Genomic DNA, 23,749 nt, shown 5'->3' with positions numbered 1-23,749 from the left:
AGCACTGCTGAAAGGGGCGCTTGCCATCATGTGCACTAATTTTAAGTGTGCCTGTTCTTCCCTCTTATATTCTGGTTTATTACTGTCGGGCTGTTTCTGGGTTCTGGCCTCTTGGCACTGCTTTCCAATAGGAGTAAGAAACATGAAAGCACATTTTAGAGGAAAACATGTAACATAATAGAGGAGAAAGTAGGTCAGCTTTCACTTTCCAATGCCCCTTTAAGTTAACAGCTGTGGGTCAGAATACATTTTTATACAGAAGCACAGCCAGAAAATTTAAGCTCGCACAGTGATGTCTCATGCTGTTCATAACCTTCACTTTATGACCTTTGATGGGTTGTGTGGCAACTGATCAAAGGCACAAACCCAGAACTTTTTTGGTTGTTTTAGTGGATTTAACATGTCAGTTTTCTGAGAATACTGTATTTACATATACTGTTTTTTTTAATTGGCACAGTCTATGTAAAGATATATTTTCATCCCTTACAAAGGGTAAAACAGGGATATACTTCTTGTGTGTTCCTAAAAGTCCATGAAAGATGGCTTCCTGACTGCAAAGTCATACCAGTGAGATTTCTTTCTTAGTACTTTATTATTGTTTCTTTTCTCTTGTAATGTCTTGATACCCATTTCAAATACTTACCCTTGTCTAAATATTTAGTGGCCTGCCCTGTTGCTTACAGGTTGTCTGCAATTGCTAGGTCACTGTTTCTATTTATCTATAACAGCTTATTGCTCATTAACAGGCAGGATTTGTTGCTATACTTTCCTCCAAACTGCCTCATTTCTAAAACAGAAATCACTGTGGTAATTTTTCTATATTTTCTATATTTATATTTTATATAAATACTAGCATCTTTCTAATGGAATTTAATAATCTACTCTAACTGGAAGTACTTGGAAGTATTTTCATGGTAAGAAAACCATGCACTTAAAGTGTTATAAACAGGCAATTTTTTCAATAGTTTTGACTAAGACCGTGGACTGTATGCAATAGGCAGGAAAACCAGATGTGGCACCAGCTTTGTATGAATTAGAAGACTATACTCTTCCTACATACAGTTCTTTGAGGAAGCCATGTGATGGATGAATAATTTGGCTTATTTAGGCATTGTAATTTTGTTCTGCCACAGGGATAGAGCCAAAACGGATTGAGTGCTGCTCAAGGACAGTATTTCTGTTTAATTACTTTTTGTTTATGAAATAGGAGAGTGCCTCTAGTGTCTGTGTCACCAAAGTTTATATTTTCCATAATTTCTTTTTATTTACACATTTCGTTCAGCAATTCATCTTTTCTTGAATGGTGCTTATTGATCTGACCTGTGAGTTAACAAAGATTCATTTTGGAATGACATAGAGATCCATTTATAAATGAAATGATTTAATGGTACTTATATAGATAGCTTTTTGAAGTACAGGAAGATTGCCAACATGGAAAAATGTATTAGAAATGCAGAAGTGTGGTATAATAAATATAGCACTCATAGGTGGGGTTAAAGGCTGTGATATAGCTGTGTGTATTCAGATTTATTTACTGCACAGAAATGAATCCCAAATGGCTATTTTTGCTTCACTGACTGTAATCCCAGCAAGGAAGCCTTATAGACATCTGCTAAGGTTTTTTATTATTATTTGGTTAAGATTTTGAGATTGAGGTGAGAAAAGTCCAACTGTCACCTAGAAATGACCTCGAGGGGGTTTCACAGATTTGTCCAACTTGTTTTTCACAGATTTCTACAGGCTTACACATATTCTTTGCTCCAAAGTGCTTCAGACTGTGGCTACTCACATTTTCTAAAAAGTAATGGACTGATGTATGTGGTGTGCTGTTTAACCTTTACTCAGTAAAGCTTTTTTTCAAAATATGAAGGATAAAGACCAAGGAGGGGACAAATTGCACCACATTTTTTTTCAGTAGGCATTGAAAGATGTACAAGTTAATCCACTGCTATGTCTGCAAATAATTCCTTATGCTAAGTAGCCCCTCACATTCATAGCCATTGGACTCACTCTCAGTACATTAATAACCATCATGAGATTTTGGGATATACTAGAACAATTTATTTCCCAGTGGGCTTCTTATCTAAACAAGATCAAATCTTCCTATCTTTATTTAGCCAGTATACTGTTGCAGTCTATCTGAGAATTATCTGTGTCTTGCTGCTTCCCAGTTAGAGAAGGAGGAAGGAACGTACAGACCAGATAGCGCCTCCAGCCGTGCTGTTGTTGTGCCACACAGTTATCCAACAGTAACAGCACGAAGCAGAAACATTTAGGTTCTCCTTTCTTTTTCATTTAAGTAAATGCATGCTGATAAAATTCTAATGAAAAGGAATCAGAGCACAGGAGCAAGTGACTTATTATGGAAATTTTCTGTGATGCATTGTAATGTTGGATTTTCAATTTTTAAAAGTGGTTACATTCCTAATTGGTGAACAAAAAAGACCAATTTATCCCTTGCTGTGAGAAACATTTTTCTTTTATATTATTCTCATGAAGCCTCTAATTCAGCCAAACACATTATGTAAATGGAACCTATGAAATACCTTCTAAAATGTACATCAGATTTACATTACTCGACTGTTATGTTAGATTGAGCAAGGGCCCTTGTTACACTATATGGCAAAATTTTTGACTTTCATAGTGCTCCTTTCTAAAATAAATTGTGTTTGGTTCAAGCAAGGCTTCTATTAATAACCCTTGGGGTTATCCTAAGTGAGTATTTACTACCTTCACCTGGGCATTATGAACATTATCTCTACATCTTTGTCTTTACTGATCTCAGGAACAAAACTTCTATCTGATTTTAAACTAGAAGTGTTTTCTTTTGATGCAAAATCTCCAAATGTTGGAATGCAGTGACTGTTCCAGTGCCAAATGAATTTGGATAAATCTGCATTGCATACAGATTGAGTTTCTCAAAGCCTTATGACACAGATACTGTGGGCTGCAGAATTATCAGGCAGTGTAATAGCTGTGAAAGCTAAGCTTGTGTTTTGCGACACAGTCAGAACCAAGACTTTTATCTAGTTTGTATGCGTTGCTTGTGAGTCTGACAGTGTTAAAAGATAGCACATTTTAACATTAATGCTGTTCCTAAAGATGCACTTTAAATGTGTACTTATATGGCTGTGCCCCTTCAGGAGAATATAGTTTGATTTCAAAAAAATTTAATATATTAAGAAACAAAATTTATTATCACAAAATAATTTACATTAGTATCTAATTGTAGCAATTCATTTGTGTAATGAAGTGCTGTTAGTCTTGGTTTTGTACAAGTTTACGTGTAAGTCTTAATAATGCCATTTTCATTTCTGGCCTGCGATTTTTAAGATACTCAGCTTTTGATGGCTTTCTCTTGTGGATCTCTCCTCACGCGTAAGATATATTTTGTCTTTGAAATGAAGATCAGAGAGGTGTGAATTTAGATCCAGGGAGCTTCCCATGAAACTAAAGATACTCAGGTACTGAAGCACTAAAAATGATCATTAACCCTAAAAGAGATATATCCGTTAAAGCTATAGGCAGATTTGATTATATGTGCATTTCAGGAAAATTTCTTGAAGTTACATTTGATTGGTGAGCCATGGGGACTTTTGCACTGTAGGGACAAAATAACTGCTCCTCTAGCTCTCTATAATGATTTTGGGACCATCCAGAGCTAAAATGATAAAGATCAGCTCATTTTGCCGTACAGCTGTCTTTTTAAAATTATTATTTGTTACATTCAGAACAGCAAGTGGGCAACTAATAAGGATTAGTAATAGGGAGGTTTTATTTAATTCAGTTTTTAAGCTGCTTTATTCAACAAAATCCTTAAAACACAGAGATTATATTTTTGGAGATACCAACACACTGCCATGAATTCTATAGTATGTGCAATTCTAAAGCATATTTTCATGGAAGATTAAATGCTTATATACAGTATCTGAAATTATTATTGATTACATTTTGCAGCTGTATTCACACATTGAAGGCTTGGTGATTTACTGTTTCAGTGGGTTTTCAAAGCATCATCTAGCAGGATTTATAGAAGCTATGGCTGTATTGCTAACTCTAATGATTTTATCACAAGTCCTGCTGTTGTATTTTAATACCGGTCTCCTGGAGTACAGTGAATATATAAGAATTCCTCCTTTTATTTTTAAAAATAATTCTCAAAAAAAAATAATTCTCTCTCTCAGTTACTTAAAAAAAAACCATTTAACATTTAACCCATTTCTACCTGTGTTTGCTCACAGACACAAAAAAAAAGGAGTTAAGTATTTCAGCATTTGAATGGGAATCTCACTGTTCTTTTCAGCTTAATGCATCTCTCTTTATTTTTCCAATTTTGATACTTGAGTTTGGTAACACTTCTCAAGGAGAAAAAGATAAGCAAGCAGTATTGTATAACACTTACAGAGCGCATACATTTTTCAAAGGGGTCACAGTCATTATTTTGGAGTTGACAGTTAAGGTATGTCCATCAGGAGTTAGCAGAAGTTAGCTTATATTAGAGCAAACTCATTATGTTTATCACTGTGTTCCTGCAGTGAAGACACATTTCATGTGTATGTAATATTTCCTAACTTACTCATTTTCTCCTTCACCTCCAGTGTACTGGTCCTGAGCAGGATTTGGGGAGATGCTGCCCCTCCTTGCTGCAGCCACTGCTGGAAGTTTTCTGAAGGCAGGCCAGCTCAGGAGTAAAATTGTTGATCCTCACTTTTTCCAAGTGATTCCTCTCTGCATCTCCACAAGCAGTATCCTGTCAAGCTTGGCATACCCATATTTATTTGTCTCCATGTAGGTGTCTACATGTGTGTGGGGTATCTGAGCTTCCATAATGGTCCATGAAGATTTAGTCCATACAGAAAATGGAGCCAAGTGGGTGATTTAGCTCACCCTAATGTAGATACCTGGAGGCTGATCAGCTCCAGCCTCCACTAAGTGTATTGGCTATAGGGGGAATTTCTTCTTTAACGTGCAGCTGGGTATTTATATGTAGCATTGAAGCTTAGTTGGCTTGCTCCCAAATTGAATCCCATACCTCTGACCAGAAGCTGAATTACATTGCTAAGGGAATGCCCTCAACGTAGCATTCCAATGGCTGCCTTGAGATGCTGAAGGCTCAGGGTGGTCTTCACAAAGTCCTGTTTAGCTTTCCTAGCTGGTCACATTTCTATTCAATTCTACCTAACACCATTTGATGTTTTACCATCTTACCTCACCTCATACAAAGGATTTCTGTTACTAAAGCACTTTTCTTGCTTTAGGTTCCAGTTTTCAGTAAAGTTTCAACTTTCAGTAGAAACTTATTTCCTTTTCCTCTCATCTGATTAATGTTAGGAACCACCTTTCTTTAAAAGTGCTGCAATATGCCAGGCTAAATTCTGGTTTTATGTACGTAATAATCTTGTGTACTACTAATGAAAAATTATTATAAAATTAGAAGTTTGAAATAAAGCTTTTTGTGGAGTTCAGGCCAGACCTTGTTTATCATTTTCACTGTTTTGTTTTTAACAGGAGTCCTGTGCTTGTGTTCCAGTGTGTGCATCGTCATGTCATTTGCCTAGACTGTTTCCACTTGTACTGTGTGACTATGCTGAATGACCGTCAGTTCATCCATGACCTGGAGCTTGGCTATTCCCTCCCTTGTGTAGGTATGTTTTGGCTAATTTTCTTTTTAAAAATTTATATTATTTTGGTTTCAGGGCAAGATTTTTTTAATCATCTATTAGATTTGAGTATATCTGTGGAATTATACTGTTCTCATAGAAGTGGTTTCATTTCATGGAGAAAATATTTTAATATTGAAGTGGGCCTTGTTGAGCATGTAAACTGGTGAATTAACTGGGTTACAAAGGGCATTTTTTTTAAAAGCAGTGCATACTTTCTTCACGTTAATATTTGATAATCATGAAGGGCTACACTTCTGTTTAAAAAAAAAAACACCTTGACCTCCACATTTCCAATTTCAAATTCAGCAACTTGTTAACTTTCTTGGCCTGTCTTCGAGTACTAATATAAAAGGACTGCAACAGGAATTTCAAATAGCCTTCCTGTTGATGAAGTTATTGGTACTAATTGTCACCTCATTGAGTGAAATGTAAATCTGCAAATGTAATCTACAACCCTGAGAAGGCTGTAGATTATCTGTTTTACCTGAGTAGGAAACAAAGTTTGACTTAACTAAACAAAGCTTACACTGAGTCTGAAAGATGTGTTTTGAGAATTGATTTCATTACACTGGCACATGAACTGCAAAATTCTTCAAAATTTTGCTGTGAAGAAATATATTAGAATTTATTTTTTCCGTTGGTAAATTTGCATATGTCAATATATGTTTGTCACAAGTGCTGTGTAGTGGTATGAGAATCATTTTCCAACATATTAGAAGCTGCATAGAAGATGGGTTTGCCTGGTTACCTGAATGGCTGACAAGTTTCAAATCACTAGATGGGAGAAAAATTGACAAAATTTCTTAGGAGAGTGGCATTTACTTAATGAGAGGATGTGCCTTGGGGATATTGAAAATATAGTAGTCAGAACCATTTAAAATTACTTATTTTTAATTGCTTCAGGAGCAATCTAGCAGTGGTCATCAGTTCATATTTCATTAAAATTGCTGTTTATGTGCTGTCTTGCCAGGTTTCATTTCACTTCCCCCAACAGTTTGCTTTGCTGCTGCATTTACACACTGATGTCATACACTTTTCAATGTTGTCTTAGAAAACTTGTCATGAGGAACCTAACAGGAACTTTCTATAGTACTGTGTGGTCAGTCTGTACTCTCAGCCTCCCTCCTTGCTTCTCCCAAAGTTAATCCATTTTCTCCTCCCACACAAATTAATTAGCTTCTTGAGATGAATTCATCCTTTTTACCCCCATTTATCAGTTCTTTTCCCTGCTCTCCTGTTAGCTCCTTAGGGTAATCAGTTATCCCAGTGGTGCGGCGTGCCACTTGTCTTTCTCCTCTCTTATGGGCCTCCCTGCAGCCATGGCGAGTGTCACAGCGCTTCCTCCAGCTCAGGCTGCTGTATTAAACTAATGCCCCTCCCACCACTTTCATCTGAAAACCCGTTGCTAGTCATGCTGTACAAAACTTGTATTAGGATTTTTCTGTGTGTCTTGCAACTTCATTTTTTCAGTGTAGAAGTTTTATTCTATGTGTTGAACACTATTGGAATTGAGCGGTAGAAGCAGAGTAGGGATGGGATGAGGAGAAAATGCAAGACAGAGCTGAAATGCTCAGAGATATGATTTCAGTCTTTGAGAGGTGAGAAAGGCCTAAGAAAGGGAGACCGTAAAGGATGCATGAAGGAGGACTGTACTTCAAATGAGATAGGGTTCAGCTGTGGGAATGAAAAAGCAGCTATTGCTGCCATTCTAGACTCAGCTGTGTTGTACTGTAAGTGTTAAAATACCTAAATATGGAAATGCTAAAATACTGCTAATCTTAGAGTTTCAGAACTCCTCAAATCAGAAAGTTGGTTTCATAATACTGTACATTAAAGTAGTACTACAAGTAGTAGTAATAGTAATAATAATACAATTGCAATAAATTTTCTCTGTTGTCCAGTTAGTAAGACTTTTTTGTGGAAAAATTCCTGCAGAGGTGTTGCCCTGTGCCAGTGAAGTGCATAGTTTAGGCAAGGCGCAGTGCAGTGCTCTGCAGTACAGAGATTCTTGAGTGAGAGCCGAATCACGATGCCGAAAGGAAGGAAGTATAGTTGTGTTCGTACAGGACATAGGTCAGACTTTTTGCCACTTCTGGTAGGCTGATGAAGACTGATCAAGCAAATACTAGTTCAGGAGCTGTGCTGGTATCTCTGCACGGTGGTGTGTGATGCTCTCTAGGCATACCTGCGTGCTCAGAGCCAGCCTGGTTATCTCTAAGAAACATTGACATTATACTGTGCTGGCGAGCTTTGAGTTGGAGAGGTTCTCAATCACAATCTCTGAGTATTTGCGGTTTTAAATAATATTGCATATGCACCTAAAATTGATTGCTACCTCTGGCAGTTCTCCTTGATGTGTTATCAGTTCTGTATCAATAAAAGCATTTGTAAGCATTATCTTTCAGACTGCTTTGTAGGATGAGGAATCTTATCAGTGCTGTTTTAACTTCAATGGTTCACTTCTGCAGCTACCGGAACCTGACTTTCTGGTGTGCAAGAGATTTATTTGTTTCTAGAATTAGGTTACATTTTAGTTCAGAACTGATAACTACTTTTTGTCCTTTGAGAAAGTCATGAGGCTGAGTTGCATCATGCTTGTGAAGAAGAGGAATGCCTGAGTTGCCTTCTCTCTTACTGTTCAGCTACAAAGAAATGTAGCCTCCTTCATAGCTATGGATCCAGCACCTTTCATCAGCATGACTTCAATTAAGAAGCATTCAGAAAAGTATCATGTGATTTTCTTATCCACTTATCATGGCATTCCTACTGAATAGTATAAGATTGTATTTTTGCGATCTACATTTCAGAATCTTCATTTTTGCAACTGCAATTCGCAGTTGTATTTACATGTGAGGACGATAAAGCACCCTTTGACACAACTTTCTCTAATTACCTCAGTGAAGCCTAAAATTATTTCCCCTTGACAGGAATGAATACCATGGGACATGCCAAGAAAAGGCTTTTCTGTGGCAATGTTTGTTTAATACGTGTTATCTCTAACAGAGCATGTCTCAAAGCAAAATGTATTAGATCTGAGCCTTACTGAAAGGTTAGATGTTGATTTGAGCCTGCTTCTAAAAGGAATACAAAACAAAGTTGTATTTAGTGTAATGAGATTTTTGTTATGGTAGGTGAGCAGGTTGCACAGACAGATCAAAACAGTCTGTATTAATACATGTATTTTTAAACATCACAGACTAATACTGAAGTAGTATTTATGGTGTCTTGAACAGAAAATTCTAGTGTTCCGAGTTGGATTTTTTAAAAATTATTTTACTTTTCCATTTTCCTGTAAGAATGTATTTCCGTAAAAACTAGCCCGTTTCTTCAAGGCATATGTGCACACATTGCCCTAGAACTGTACAGGAGGGTTTGGTTTTGTAATTAAGCGTATTTAAATTGTTTGCACTTCCAATTAGTTCTGTTCATTCTAGTGTTTTTCAAAAATAGAGATAACATAATGAACATAGCCTGCAGTTTCCATTAACATTTGACTCACTGTTCCCGATTTTTATCAAGGGAATGTACCAACATAGCAAGTTTTTTTATATCTTTTATTGGATCAATCTAGAGGTGAAAGCATCAGACACACAACAGAATAAAAATAAACAGCAGCTGCTACAACAAAGGGTCACTGTGACAGACAAGATCAGTGTTATCACATGTGTATGATAACTTGAGCTGGAAAGGATCTAGGGGTTTCACATAAACGGTGTTTCTCAAGGAGGTTTAATTTCTTGCTTCCTGGCACAGATATACCAGAAGATGCATTTTGTTATTGTATTCAGGTATTTTGTGCAGTTATATCCTTGCTTTCCTTTGATTTCTGTTATGTGGCCTAATCAGGAGATAATATGTGTTTGGAAGAAGGTTATCATCTCAGCTGATGAGCTATGATATATCACCTTGATAATGCCATAGCTTCACTTTGCTCCAACACAAAATGTGTCATTGCTGTGATTTTTGGAAGAACAACATTAATTCCTTAGCGCTTAGCTGCTAATCTAGTGCCAGGAAGCGCTACTCCAGCTGAGAACAGCCAGCGTTGAGGACCAGGGCTCTGTGCGCAGTAACTGGTGCATTGATAGGATTAGCTGTTCAGAGCAGTGTGGCAGCAGCACCGTGATTCAAACCCACTGTATCAGCTCAGAGCAAGGACTTATAGATAGGAGCTGGCTGGATTTCATTGGTCATTAAAATGAAAAAGTAAACATTACAGATTATACTCTCTCTGCCCTTGTTAAATGGCAACAAAAATCTATCCCTTCTCTCTGTATGGTGTCTTGTATTAATGAGGCTTCATGCATAGAAATTTCCATGAATGGTGACCTCCAAGTATCTTTGAAATAATTAATAAGGTGCTTAGAGGGACAGATTTGCATATGCATGAAAGATCATTTATGGTTATTTAGTTACTGTGCAGGGCAAAGAATCTCATAGCATTACCTCAAAGCAGGAATTGTATACAAATATACAGTGTATTACTCCATTTAAACACATACTGTTCCTATGAACACTGCTTCATTTTTAAAATAGCATTACAGCACTATGGGTCTTTGTTCCCAGGGTAAAATAAACTTTCACAGATCTTTGGTAGAAGAAAAGTTGGTGAGGCCAAGGAAAGGCAAGGTTTTACACTGCTGTAGGCACTTTGCAAAAATGTCTTTGCATCAGTTTATTTCTTACAAGTAATCATATGCATGATGTATTTTAAAGGAATCCAGATAAAAAATGCACTTCTCCTGATGACTGTAAAGCACTATTGTATCTGGAAGTAATCTGATTTTACCGCACAGATATATAAATAAATAAGTGAAATTACCACCAGTTTGTGTATAGAACTGCTAATAAGGACTAAAGCTTTAGAGTATAATAAATTGCCTTAAGAGCCATGCTCCATTGCAGGAAACCTTCTGGGGAACGATTAAGGAGGCATATGTATTAAGATTAATTTTTTTATCCCCATTACATGCTATTTGTATAATAGCAGTATGTTCTTACTCCTATGGAGGATGTCATTGCAGTGGTGAATCTCTGCATCATCTTTCAAAATCAAAAAGATTCAAAAAGAAAACGGGAGAATAAATAGGTAGCCTAAGCAAAGTTTGCAAACCAAAGGAGGGAGGGAAACTGCATTTGATTTGATCACTCCAAAGAGTGTGTTTGAATCTTTTCTATTATAGAAAAAATCTCTATTATATTTAGGAAGGTCTTTGTGTGCAAGGGGTTTTAAAGTGAAGGTCAGTGAAAGTCAGATCTATGAGGAGAGCCTTCTCAAGAATGTAATGAGGATGCAGACATAGTTTAGTGGGGCCTAAAATGGAAGAGAGCACCAGTTGGTACAAGAAATAAGATTTACCTGGTGTGAAGACTCGATACATCAGCAGTTTCTGAAATCTGTGTTCACCAGTAACCCTTCTTAAAAATATTTGATGTAACTTAGGAAATCAGAAAATGCTGGAAATGGCAGTGTATTATTAGATGAATAAAATAAAAGGGATTGAAAGCACACACATTTGCAGTTTTAGGAAGTTCTTCAAAATGCTCCTTAAGTTTAATATTAAGGGGTATTATGTTCTTGACAGCTATAAACTTTTTCTAATTTGTTGTTGGTATGAAATATCTGAGCGTACAGAAGCAGGTGTAGGAGGCTGGAGAAATGCTTTTTATTTTTTATGTATTATACATCTTAGAAGAGGTTTTTTCCACGCGGAGGAATTAATAAACAAGCAATTACAGTTTTCAGAGCATTTGCGGTGACAGTTCTACTTGCAGTTTTCTTTTCCCAGCATTGTCCATGACAGGGAAAATGCAGATATACGACCATGTTGGTTTTTTCTGTTCTTAGAGGGATATATGAGCATCTTTTGGAAGAGCATTTGGCAATAACTGATTTTTTTTTTTTTCCTCTTTCCTGGACTCATTCTATCATTAATTTCCCATGGCTGAACCCGACTATCTAGTCTAAAGAGGGGTTGCATCCCCAGTAATCTGCTTCTTTTCATTATCCCCAAGGGGAAGATGGTTAATCCTTCTGCAGAGGGAATGCAAGGACTGCAGTGGTGAAGGGTGTTACAGAGGAGCAAACCCTTTTCTTGTCAACCCTGAAAAGTTCTTCTTAAAAAGCAGATTATACAAGCCAGTATACACATGCATGGGTTTGATGAATAGTGAACCTTAGATCATTTCCCTATATAAGGATGTCAGATGTTCAGCCTACTCATTAGTTCTGACTGTATCTTTCCTGTGTATTATGGGCAAAATAAGTATTAGGGATTATTTCCCTTCTTCATAGTCATACTATTACTGCTATTTTATTATGCACATTATGGTAGTTTCAACATACTCCATTAACATTGTTATATATATTTCTTAGTAAGAGGCAATGTCCATCGCTTTGGGCTTATTATTTGAGTAGGTAAAACATGGGATGAGAAGCAGAGGCAAGAAATCACATAGAGGTTACACAAGAGATCACTGACAGTTTATGCTGGAACCCAGATGCAGTCAGTCTCATTACAGTGCTTTTCCCATGAGCATATTGTTTCTTTTTCACCCCTAAAGTGTTTTAAAAGTAGATTCCTCTAATTTCCCTCTTTTTAACTTTCTACAAACTTTTGGTCAATATGCTGAGTAATGATTTTTTTCTGTAAGACTGTATGTGCACTGAACAAGTGGCATAGCTCTGTGCAGTCCCTGAAGGAGACAGCCTTGTTGACAAAAGATTGTCCACTTCCACTATTATTTCTTAAAACTGCTGGAAGCTTATCAGAGAATAGAGCTAGACTGCTTTCTACCCTGGTCTAGCAGGTGCAGCTAACCTAACGTCATTCAAGTGATTACAAGTTTATTGTAACCAGACTTTGACAGAGAAGGGAACCAAAAGCATATAGATAAACCAGATTTTTACTCTCAAGAGTCAATTGAATTTGCAGCAGTTTCCTGAGGAACTTTTTAAGGTTTTCTGTATTCTCCTCTCACTGTGGGCATAAAATAAACATGAACCAACAGTGTGTCAAGTGGTTTTTTGTGTTCCTTTACTAGCAAAAGCACATAAGGCTAGCTCAAAGGACGTGGTTAGAAGTCACAACAGTGCCTTCATTTCCATTTTTAGTGTTGACTGAAGTTGGAGCAGCTATGTCTGAGGGTTTGTTCCCTCAAGTCTTCGCGCGGTTTCTGTAGCAGCAGATTGCCAACTCTGTATCTAAACAGCCTCAAAATCTATAGAACAAACAGAGCTTGATCCCATGGTATATTTGAGGCAGGCATTGGATTCTTCTCTGGGAACAACTACAGTGAAATCATACCATGTGACCCTTACAAAAACCTGACTTACCATAATTAAATTCAGCATGACATGTCTTACCGTAGGTGTTTTTCTCCCTTATCTTTGACTAGTTCTTCTGTTGCAATATATTTCTTTTGTAATTGCATGGAGATGACAGTGCACATTGGCTTAATCTGGTTAGTAATAATGAAGGACAAGAAATAATGAAAAAATCTTGCCTAGAAATTAATTGGCTTTAAGAGCAACTAGGAATGAACTTTCAAAGCAGACTTCTTGTCCTATAAAATAAGATGTCCAGCATTAAAGTAAAATAGACGTACTGAAACAGTGGCAAAAGTGGGCAGGCGGAGGGGGTGTCTATCCGTCTTTCATCATTTCTATGTCCAGATGAAGTGGAGGTGAATTTTTGTCTGAACTGGAGTCAGTGAAAGCTGTGACTTTGTCTTTGGAAATGAAAGGTATTCGTTCTGACTGAGAGTGCTTCTGCCCATGTTGGTTTATCTTATAATAATCACTTGCTGTGGGTTTATGGTTGGAAAGTCATTTTTAAGGTGCCATCCAATTGAGAAAAATCATCACCTGCATGAACAATGAAGTCAAGTAATAGATTCTTGGTAGTCATCAACTTTACACTCAACTGCTTGAAAGGTTTTTAATTCAAGCTGTTTTCTAATTCATCTCCTAGAAGTGCTGTTATAGCAAGTACAATTTTGGCTGTATCTCCTTGAAGCCTGTCTTCTCCAGAAAAACATATTTTTTAAGAAAAAAGGATCAGCTTCTGAGCAAGAAACTTTTGTGTTCATTCATGGCTGCAGATTCAGTTTGAACCACTGCTAGATTCAGTTGTCTCTGGATGGTGCTTAGAAGTCCTGGATGGCCTTTCTTGGTGCTCCCATTCTTGTCTGTGGGTAGTTCATGATAGTGAGGAAGACTCTGGGTGAAATTTGGGCATAATGGAGATAAATGGAAGGAAGGAATAACATACAGGGAATAGAGGGAAGAGGAGGGAAGGAACTGAGAGAGGGGCAAAAGAGGCAGTGCATTAAGGAGAAGTGTTGGTGACTATTCAAAGAATGAAAGAAAGAAGATCTAAAGAGGGAGGGTAGGTAAAATGAGAAAATAATGCTTCTAGCTTTGCTCACATTTTGGCAAGGCCGGGAGTTTAGTTTTTAATGACAGTAGTTCAGTGGTTTTTATGTGGACTGTTTCTTCCACAGACTGGAGACACCTGAGTGTTTTTCCTAAAAATGTCCAGTGTACTGTAGAAGATCCTGATTTTTACAGCTGGAATGCACTTGAGGTGTTTATCTTACATGAGACCAGCATGAGGGAAGCTGACCTCTCATGCCTGGATAATTAGAGGTTTCCTAATGCATCAGTTTTTGTCTGAGCAGAGGGTCTCTTTCAGTATAGCACCACCTCTGAGGTGGGCTGTGCAAGCTGCAGCCTTTATAAGAAATCATTACTGTCTGCTCCTTATATACTCCATAAATAACCTGCTGGGACCAACTGAGGCACATTCAGCATGTGTTTAGTCTCTGAAGCCTGGTGATTAATATTCCCTGAGTCACTTTCTGAGCCTTAGTCTCCCACATGGCAGCATGTAGAGCTGCTGCCATATCACAGAACCAGCTAAGGACATTCCCCTTCAACGAGGAGTTGGCTTTAATTAAATTTCTGTGTCTGGAAAGTGAAAATCTAATTTCCTTTTTGACATTTTCTATATTACTACTTAGACAAAATTATGAAAATAATTAATCCCTGTGAAGCAGACATCAGCATTATAAGGGGTACAAAAATATTGCATATAAATAATACTACTAATCACCAATCTGTTATAATTTATTGATGCAAGTTCTTATTAAAACTCTTAAATCAGATTTGTTCTTGATATAGCAGATGTGTCAAATGATTGCACAATGTAGGTGCAAGTGAGGGTTATATAAAGTAACATGGTTCAAACTGCATCTCAATAAATTCTATTTCCCCAGAAATGTATTTTAAGAAAAGAAAGAAATGGGGGGGAAAGAGATAAGGTGTATGATTTAGAAAAGAGATTTTCACTCTGTATCTAGGTCAGATACAGTCCAATATAGCGGTGGCTGAAATCGGTGATGGATGAAAGGTCTGTGTGCAATAACAGTGTTCTCATTCTGGTCCATGCGGAATCCATGTTCACATTACAAAAGCCATCATGTCACCTACTGTCAGTTGGTAGCCTTGTTTCCTTCCCTAAGAATGCAGAAAAGGATCTTGTAAATGTGGAAATCAAACCATGTCTTTGTAGCTGAAGCACTTTGTGGAAATCAGAATGAAGGTGGAACAGCATGGTGTCATTTGCACTCATGAAATGCTACTAAGATGCAATCTGCAGTGCTTTTATCAAGATCCTTTCATACTAACTAAAAAATAAAAGGTTTATGAAATCTGAACATCTGTACATTGCACTGTGTCGGTCTTGGCGTTGACTGAAATATCACACTTCAGTTTTTTTCCTTAGAATTTTATGCCATAGGCCAATTTCAAGAATTGGTCCTTGGGTATTGCAATTGTAATCTGTCTGCTTTAGATTTGTTAGGGTTTTTTTGCTGGATGGTTTGGAACTGCCGTTGCAGAGAGAGGGTAGATGGAGCAATGGCACTGAACGCAGGCAGGTAGGAGAAGACTATAGAAAGAGATACTGGTCAAAGTAAGTTTGGATTTCAGAGTCACAGCCTCTTACAATAAGAAGACGCTAAACTGTCAAGCTATTGCTTATGCAGATTTGCCACCACATGACTGTAACAGAGTAGCCTTATTTGGAAATAAGTCTAGATTCTTTAAGATAAAAAATACATATGTTTAAGCAGACGTTGAGTTTTAAGAAAGTCTTGTAAAGGAACTTTTAGAGGCTTAAATTCAGAGGCTTACAGGTAGCATTTTTTACTTCAATGCCTGATAAATTTGGGCTAGTTTAGAAATGTATATTTTTCATTTTCCCATTTTAAAAGCAATGTAGGCTCATTGTTTCAATGAAAGTTAACAGGACAATAGGATCTACCAGAACAATTTAATATCTCTATATTTATTGCAGTATTTTATGTTTTGACCTTTAAATATCTGCAAGGACACTAACATTGCAATTTGCAGAGTTTAGGTGAATAACATCGCTGGACAGAATCAGGATCACCACCTAAAAAGGAACTCTCCTAGTACACAATTCAGGGGAGAAAAGGCAGAAGAGATACAGTTAGTTGAAAATGACAGCGAAACTTATGTTTTGTGTATGCATTGCTTAAATGGCTTGAAAATGAGGGTAAAGGAGGTTCTCTTATAAGACTTTCCCATTGCTGAAATGATCATGGAAGTGAAACTTGCCAGACCCTCACTAGTTGTGTGCTTCAGTAGCAGTTTAAGTTTGAACAGTATTCACACATTCCCTGTCAATATCTTTGCATACTTTGCCTACTGCAAAGGCTCATGGATGAATTTCAACAGTAAATAATATGTTGTAATACAGCAACATTTATAAGATTACATTATATGTGGAATATTGTGCCTTACGTGCTTTGAACAGGCCTAGACTGAAGCACCAAGGTGCATCCTACAATCTCTTTGTTTGTAACAGAGGTCGGAATGTTATAGGAACAGTTATATTTGAGAGCAACTAGTAGCATCCTGGTGTGCTCGCAGAGACACTCACTATCTGCCTGTCAATACCTGTTTTCTTCTATTCTTTGTTCCCCTTTGCACTAGATGTCTCTTTTTAAACCTCATAAAAAATAAGGCACCTGCTGTAAAAGCAATGACCTGGCAAAGTGTGCAGTTGTCGTTGTTTGGTGCACACCTCAGTGACTCCACCTTCAGCTTTGTGGCTGAGACTGCACAAGACACTCACCAATGCTTCAAGAATGCTTTTACTGATAGACTTTTATTGAAATGGCCAAAATATCCAGGACAGAATTTTATTGTATTGACATCAAATTAGAATTCTGAAGAAATTCTCAAATATTTGTGACTGTGAATCACTTTATATATGTGTAAAACACAAATAGCTTAGTTGAAGGTGTTATAAAACAAACGAAACATCTTACTGGGAAATACAGTGAAAAAGGTATGCACAGTATAAGTCTCCTGCTTAGTTGTTCTGATTTCTTTCTCTGTCTTTGTTCTTTTCCTCCCCCCCCCGGCCAAGAATAAGCCTATCCCGATTCTACATTATTTCTTTTCACAATTCATTGTTTCCTTTTTTCTTCTTTCTGAGAAGCAAAATATTTTCTATCTGTCTTTCACGGCCATTGCCTTTGTTCTCTTCCCATATTTGTTGCCTTATTTGTTGATCCCTAAATATTACTGGCTCACCCTCTGATTCTTTTCCATCTCTTTTTCTCTTGCTCTTCATTTCTCCTTTCGTCTTTTTTTTCTCTCCCTCACCTTGTCATGCCTTGCTGTCTTCTCCTGCCCTCTTTTTTCTAATTGAGATTCCAGTCACTCTTGATCTCTTCTGTAAGGACCACAAAGCAGTGAGGCCTCTGGGCAGATAAAAGACTAAGGAAAATTGACTCTGGAGGTGGAGTAACGTAAAGGGGTCACTTCTGAGGGTCAGTTTTATTGTCTGTGATCACTAGGAAAAGGGCGTTTGTTATTGTCCCTTGGCTGCATAGGTGAACCATCAAGGTCTTATTGCCTGACCTTTTCTTTCCCATGTCTCTGTGCCCAGCTTAGACACCAGCCTGTGAATTGTGAGCAGGAATATTCACATTCACTTGTTGCACGTGTGACGCTGTGACTGCACGTCCCCAGGAGAGATGCAATGAAAGGAGTTACAAATGAAGGCTGGTCCTGTCTGATAACTTGGCCCAAGACAGATGCTTGGGAAAGAAAATCCAGTGTCAAATGGAGTGTGGGGCTTGGGGGATTGCTTATTTGTTTTGTGACTAACAAATGATGTTTTCTTCATTATCCTTACTGGGTAGAAAACAGTTAATGAGAGTTCTCTCTTTTCTTCTGTAGCCATGCATGCACACAAACACACATAGGCACCGCCTTCAGCAGCAATTCTGGCCAGCTAAAACACAAACTAAAGTACCAAAAGTTGAAAAGCACCAAAAGTACCAAAAATTTGAAAAGTCCTTTTGTTTGCTTTCTACTTTTGTAATATGAAAGAGTGCAATGCCAGGTACACAGGAAGCTCAGCTTGTCAGTTAAATAGGCTGCCTGGCACAGTCAGATTTTGCTTTTCATGATCCATTGCCCCAAGTAATATCTTCTCTTTATATCACTGCTGGAGGAAGGCTGGAAATTATGGAGGCGTTTTTGGTAATAACTGCTAGCAGGGAGACAGTAGTTACCAGAGAGTCTGCGATGAGACTCTCAGGTAAATAATAAGCATTTTAGAAAAGCTACCTAATTATGTATTTAATCGCTTGGAGCCATTCCAGTCACTTGGGAAAATAACATGCATTTTGTAAATCTGCCTAATTATTTATTTGTGAATTAAGTCATTCTAGCCTCTGGGGTAAGTAGTGTGAATTTTATGACTTTCTGCTGTGCTGCTTGAGAATGTTGGTATTTAAAAAAAAACACCACACCACCCAAAAGTACCAAACCAAGAGAACGCAAAAATACGTTATTAGCAAATGAAGTAGCTTGTCCGCTTTTCTAACCAGTGCTCTAGTATTTCTATAAAGGCTTCAAACTTCATTCTGCTTTAATATAGCTGTCTTCTATTCTCAATGGGAAGATGAGCAAGGAAGTGCAAGCAGCTGTATTTGTAGGTGGCACACCATCTGAATAGGGAGTTTTGAGGCCACTAATGAATCAGACTAACTCTAGTCAACAGTTGTTAAAAGCCAGAGCACGATTGAGGTCAGAAACTGCAAAACGTCTTTGCACTGGACATGACAGTTTTGTCTTAAAATGGTATGAATAATGAATTGCATACTTTGACCATAATTAGTTACTAGCAAGAGAATTGAATGTCTGATATATATGTTAGAAGTAAAATAAGTAATTTTTTTCACAGTGTATGTCAGTTCCACAGGGAGTTATTTATTCTACTTGTATACGTTCTTCCCTCTCTCAATTTGTGCTTTTTTCACTCTGGGCCTCTTCATTTATTTGAGAATTTATAGACTAGTTTCCACAGACTATCATGAAAGCTATTCTGAATTTACTTGGTGTGACCCTGTATTTGCTGTGCATTTTTAAGTGCTACAGAAGTCCACATGAGAAATTAGTTTTTATTTTTGCAAAAAGCTAGAATAATTTTTGTGAGAAAATACCTCAAGGCAGAAGTATTTATAGCGAGTTGGGGGTCAGGCTCTTCTCCCAAGTAATAGGTGATAGGACAAGAGGAAATGGCCTGAAATTGCACCGGGGGAGGTTTAGATTGGATATTAGGAAAAAATTCTTCACTGACACTATTGTCAAGCATTGGAACAAGCTGAACAGGGAAGTGGTTGAGTCACCATCTCTGGAGGTGTTAAAAGATGTGTAGATGTGGTGTTGAGGGACACGGTTTAGTGGTAACTTGGCAGTGGTAGGTTAATGGTTGGACTTGATGATCTTAAAGATCTCCCCCAACAAAATGATACTACGATTCTATGATTTACAAATGATATATTAAACCTATTTAATGAAAAGTACAATTTTTCATAATAATAAATCTAGTCAAGAGGAATTATGTGAAAAATCAGTTTCCTGACACTTCATTTTCTTACAAAGTAAATTAAGGTTTATTTCTAAAAATGCAAAATACCATCAGCATTTAGAATATTTTCATTATCAAAACAAATGGAGAATATTGATCAAGAAAAAAAATCTTAATGTGTTGATTTGGAAAACTATTCATAGCTTCCTTATCTCCTCCCAACTTCATCTGGATTTATGGGCATGTTACATGAAATTCTTCTCCCGTCACAGAAGCAACATCAAAAGCTGAGGACAAAACTGTCAGGTTATGCCTATAATAAATGTTGCCCCTAAAGGACCTGCTTAACTGGATGACTTCCACAATAAATAAGAAGAAGCGTTTCTAGCAAAGATTTCTTATGTCATTCTGTCTCTATATCTCTGTTTCATCCCAGGGTAACCTAGAACTCCCCTACCATTTACTCATTGCTCTTATTGCAAGTAACCTATAGTGCATACCTTTATTTCCCTCTTTTTGGAAAATTGTGGATATACTGCAGCTTAGATTCAGTCCTTTACCAATGGAAAGAATATTGCTCGTCTGCAGTGCACAAGAACATGTACAATTAGCAGCACATGCTTAACCCAGTTGGTTGGTACTCAAATGTTTATGTTTATGCATGAACTTACATACTTCCCTGAATAAAGGAATTTTCATGTGTCAGACTCATTGCTAGATGGCATCAATGTAATCAAGATGGACTGATTCACTGAACTGCTTTATTATTTCTAAATAAACCCATTTTCCTTGCATTTTTACAGCATATTTGGAAATACATCCTAACGTGAAAAGCACACTGTTTCAAAACACATTGTGTTCAAAAGTAATTCCAACCCATCATACATTGTATGACTATCCAGATGCACAGAAAGCATGAATGTATTTCATGTACTGGATGAAGCTCATGAAAGCGTTTTCCCTCCTTTCTTCTACTGCTTTTAATTCTAAGTTCCAGTGAAGCATCATTCTGTAATAGATTTGACATTTAAATGTTGGACATATAAAATCCAGGTTGCTAATAGTAAAAAAACCCACAACAAAGCAACCTCCAATTCATCTGTGTTATTCTAATTTTATTTACAAAATAGTAGTCATTCACAGCTTTTGTAGAACTGAAAGAATATATGACACAGTGCATAGAATTCACACTCTATAACAACATACTGAAGCTGTGCAAAACAGTATGATTTAGTGCAAATAGCAAGGTCTAAAGTTAGAGCAAACCTAAGGTGATTTAACCTGTGCTTTTTTCTTAGCCATACTAAGATTTGGGAAGGGAACAGTATTTTTCTAGTATAGGCCAGCTCTGCGCTGGGTTTGTTCTCCAGATACCGTGCAAGTTGTATAAAGGATGTTGTTCAACAGACTGTGGCCACAAAATTCAGGACAGTCCCTGCTCCTCTTGCACTGGGAGAGTTTCCCTAACTCTAGTTTGATCCTCCTGTGGCTGCTGTGTGTATCTTAAGGTCACTTTCTCTGTTCTCTTAAAGAAGCCAAAAACTGTTGATAACCAGTTTGTACAGATTGACAGGAGAGTAGAATAATTGAAATTATATTATATGCAACATAAGGAAATTTATACTCATACTTTTGGTAATCCAGAAATCAGGACTGGCGTGGACCAAGATGTTTTCTCAAAGATGATTACTGCTTAAATTATGGTAATTAAAAGTACCATGTAATTCACATTATTTCATAGGTTAAATATTTGAAAGCAACATTAAGTTGCAACAGAAAGTCACAGATTCTTTTTACCAGAAGTCTCTATAGTGCTTTTAGAACAGTGTTCTAAAGTGATAGTTGTTATCCTGCTTTTATTGGAGTTACATATTTTTAAAATGGGAAATTTTGCTGCACAACTCCCAGTGAAACTATTGGGAGCTCTGGATGGATCTTGGTATTTGAGAATTTAAGCTAAAATTATTCATGGCTTAAAATGCTTCTCCGCCAACGTTTAAAAGGGTAACCGTTTGAATCTTGAAATTGAAAAGTACCTAGGATGGGGAAAAGTGTTTGGTTTTAGTTGTAATACTGAAATTCTTTATAATGAATTCAGCCTAGTAGCACAACACTCCTGAATTTGAAACCTTTGGTTTAGGTGGGCCCATGTGTATGGTGGGAGCTTCCTGGCCCTTTAAACAAAGACCAGAAAACAAAGATTATTTCTTAGATAAATTAAATGCCTTATCTTAGGTGCTATTGGAACATGTGGATTTCTGCCAGCAATAAAGACAAAATGAGATGAAATTTAGGCTCTCAGAATTCAAAAGCACGGAAGAGTCTTCTTATGAATGACAATTCTGTATTTTGGGGAGGTTGTAAATATAAAATGTTCTCTAGACCATATGTTGTGATATATCCAAGGAACCTGAAAATATGGTCCTCTGTCTTTTCTAGTTTCTCACAGTTCTGGTATGATGACATTCTTTTTTAATTCACTCTTTGCTCTATTTTGAGAGGTGGTTTTACATATGAAATTAAGGCATAGTACTAACAATATGACACATACAGTATGTTATTGTTTGCAGCCAGAAAGTGTATACTAATGCACCGGAAAAATCTGGAAGAGATAACACTGAAATCTTGGCTTGCTTCAGCCACCCACTTACAAACTGCTGATCTGGCAGCATGTAGACAGAGACGTACACCCAGAAATCTGGGCAAATCCAAGCAGATCGTAATGATTTCCACTTGCAAAGAGTAGTCCTGATTCAACTTGCTGTTCTGATGCTTTGAGTATTTATAAAATGAACTGAAGGGACTAAGGTTACTCTGGATTGTCGGGTTTGATCCATGTCTATCAAGTTTCATATGCATACAGATGTGTATATGTATCTGTATTTTGCTTTCACTTTATGTCATATAACTTCATCACGATAAAAATTTTATTTTGTGAAGATGATGCAATTCAAATGCATAAGTACATCTTTATTTAGCTTTACACTACATTTTTATATTTTTACACTAATGTACATACATAATGTAACTTTAATAAGCTAAACTTAACTATATCAGCTAAATTGTGCTCTGACCATTCTTTCAATATAAATCAATCAACGTTCCTGAATTTTTCAGCACCGTAGTGAATAGCTTTACACTGCAGTTCTGATCCAGTCACCCTACTGTATATTGAATATCTATATATAATAATAATTATCACGGCTGAAAGCAAAATATGATTACAGTCAAAATGATTGCTTTTAAGAATGAATTATTACTTTAGTTATCCGTGTTTAAACATGTATTCTTATTCTCTTAAGCACAGTTTTAGGTTCTTAAATTCTGTCGCGTGAGGCTTTCCCCTTACTTTAAAAGTCCACCTCTATTCCTTCTAGGAGGCTAGAGAAAGGTAACTTGGCAATGTAAATATATTACTTTGACTATTAGGCTTAGAAGAGTTTTTCTCTTGCCCTTGGAGAAATGAGATCTTCCAGGCTTTTTGAGACAATCATCACTCAGAAACTGGCCTTCTGTAACTGTCTTAACTCATTTTCTTGAAGCCAGAGTTGAAAAATTTACTGCCAAAGCAGTAGTTTCCATTTCCATGTGTGTAAACTAAAACTCTAACTTTCACTTAGATTATCTATAATACATGTTGGTAGCCTATATGTAAAAGGAAAAATTTAAACTCGGGTTGTGCAGTAAGGTTCATGTGGGTCTTCTCCTAAACACCACTCTTTGCAGTTTCCCTTGCGTGCCTGCTCAGCCAATCTGACTCCTGAAAAGGTCACTTATTTCATTCGTGTGTCACATTGTATAATGCCACACGCATTAGGTATTCATGTGACCATTTAGAAGCTGTGTGGTTACCTGCAATTATAGCCACTTTAATCAACTCTCCTGCCCTTGTCCCGCCAGGATGGAACGGCTTTCCAATTCCAGAACTCTGAGGAATATCAAATTGCACAGTTTTTAGTACAGCCTGCAAGAGAAAAATTTTTTGTTTTTCATGGTTTCATCTTCTCAAATGGTGCACAAACACTGCTAAAAGTTAGATTTGTTGAAGAGCTGGTCTGGGCACAGTTCAATGCTAGAGCTGTGCTGTTTAGAGATACCTTGCAAATCTAAGGAATAAAAATGGAAACTTTATGCTCTTAGACAGGGAAGAATCCTTGATTTCCATTG

At 37.1% G+C, this 23,749-nt stretch overlaps 1 protein-coding gene across 1 annotated transcript in view; it reads left to right on the top strand.

Moving 5' to 3' along the window:
- PRKN (parkin RBR E3 ubiquitin protein ligase) overlaps window positions 1–23,749 on the top strand; it is a 606,958-nt gene that overhangs the window by 316,721 nt on the left and 266,488 nt on the right. Inside the window, exon 7 of the mRNA XM_074144656.1 lies at window positions 5,509–5,645. Within this exon, the coding sequence (XP_074000757.1) occupies window positions 5,509–5,645 (137 nt within the window). The remainder of the gene's footprint in view (window positions 1–5,508; window positions 5,646–23,749) is intronic.

Source organism: Numenius arquata, chromosome 2, assembly GCF_964106895.1.
Source record: "Numenius arquata chromosome 2, bNumArq3.hap1.1, whole genome shotgun sequence".
In the NCBI taxonomy this organism is placed as follows: Eukaryota; Metazoa; Chordata; class Aves; order Charadriiformes; family Scolopacidae; genus Numenius; species Numenius arquata.
The sequence above is the reverse complement of the archived record's forward strand: the minus strand, read 5'-3'. Positions and strand labels throughout refer to the sequence as shown.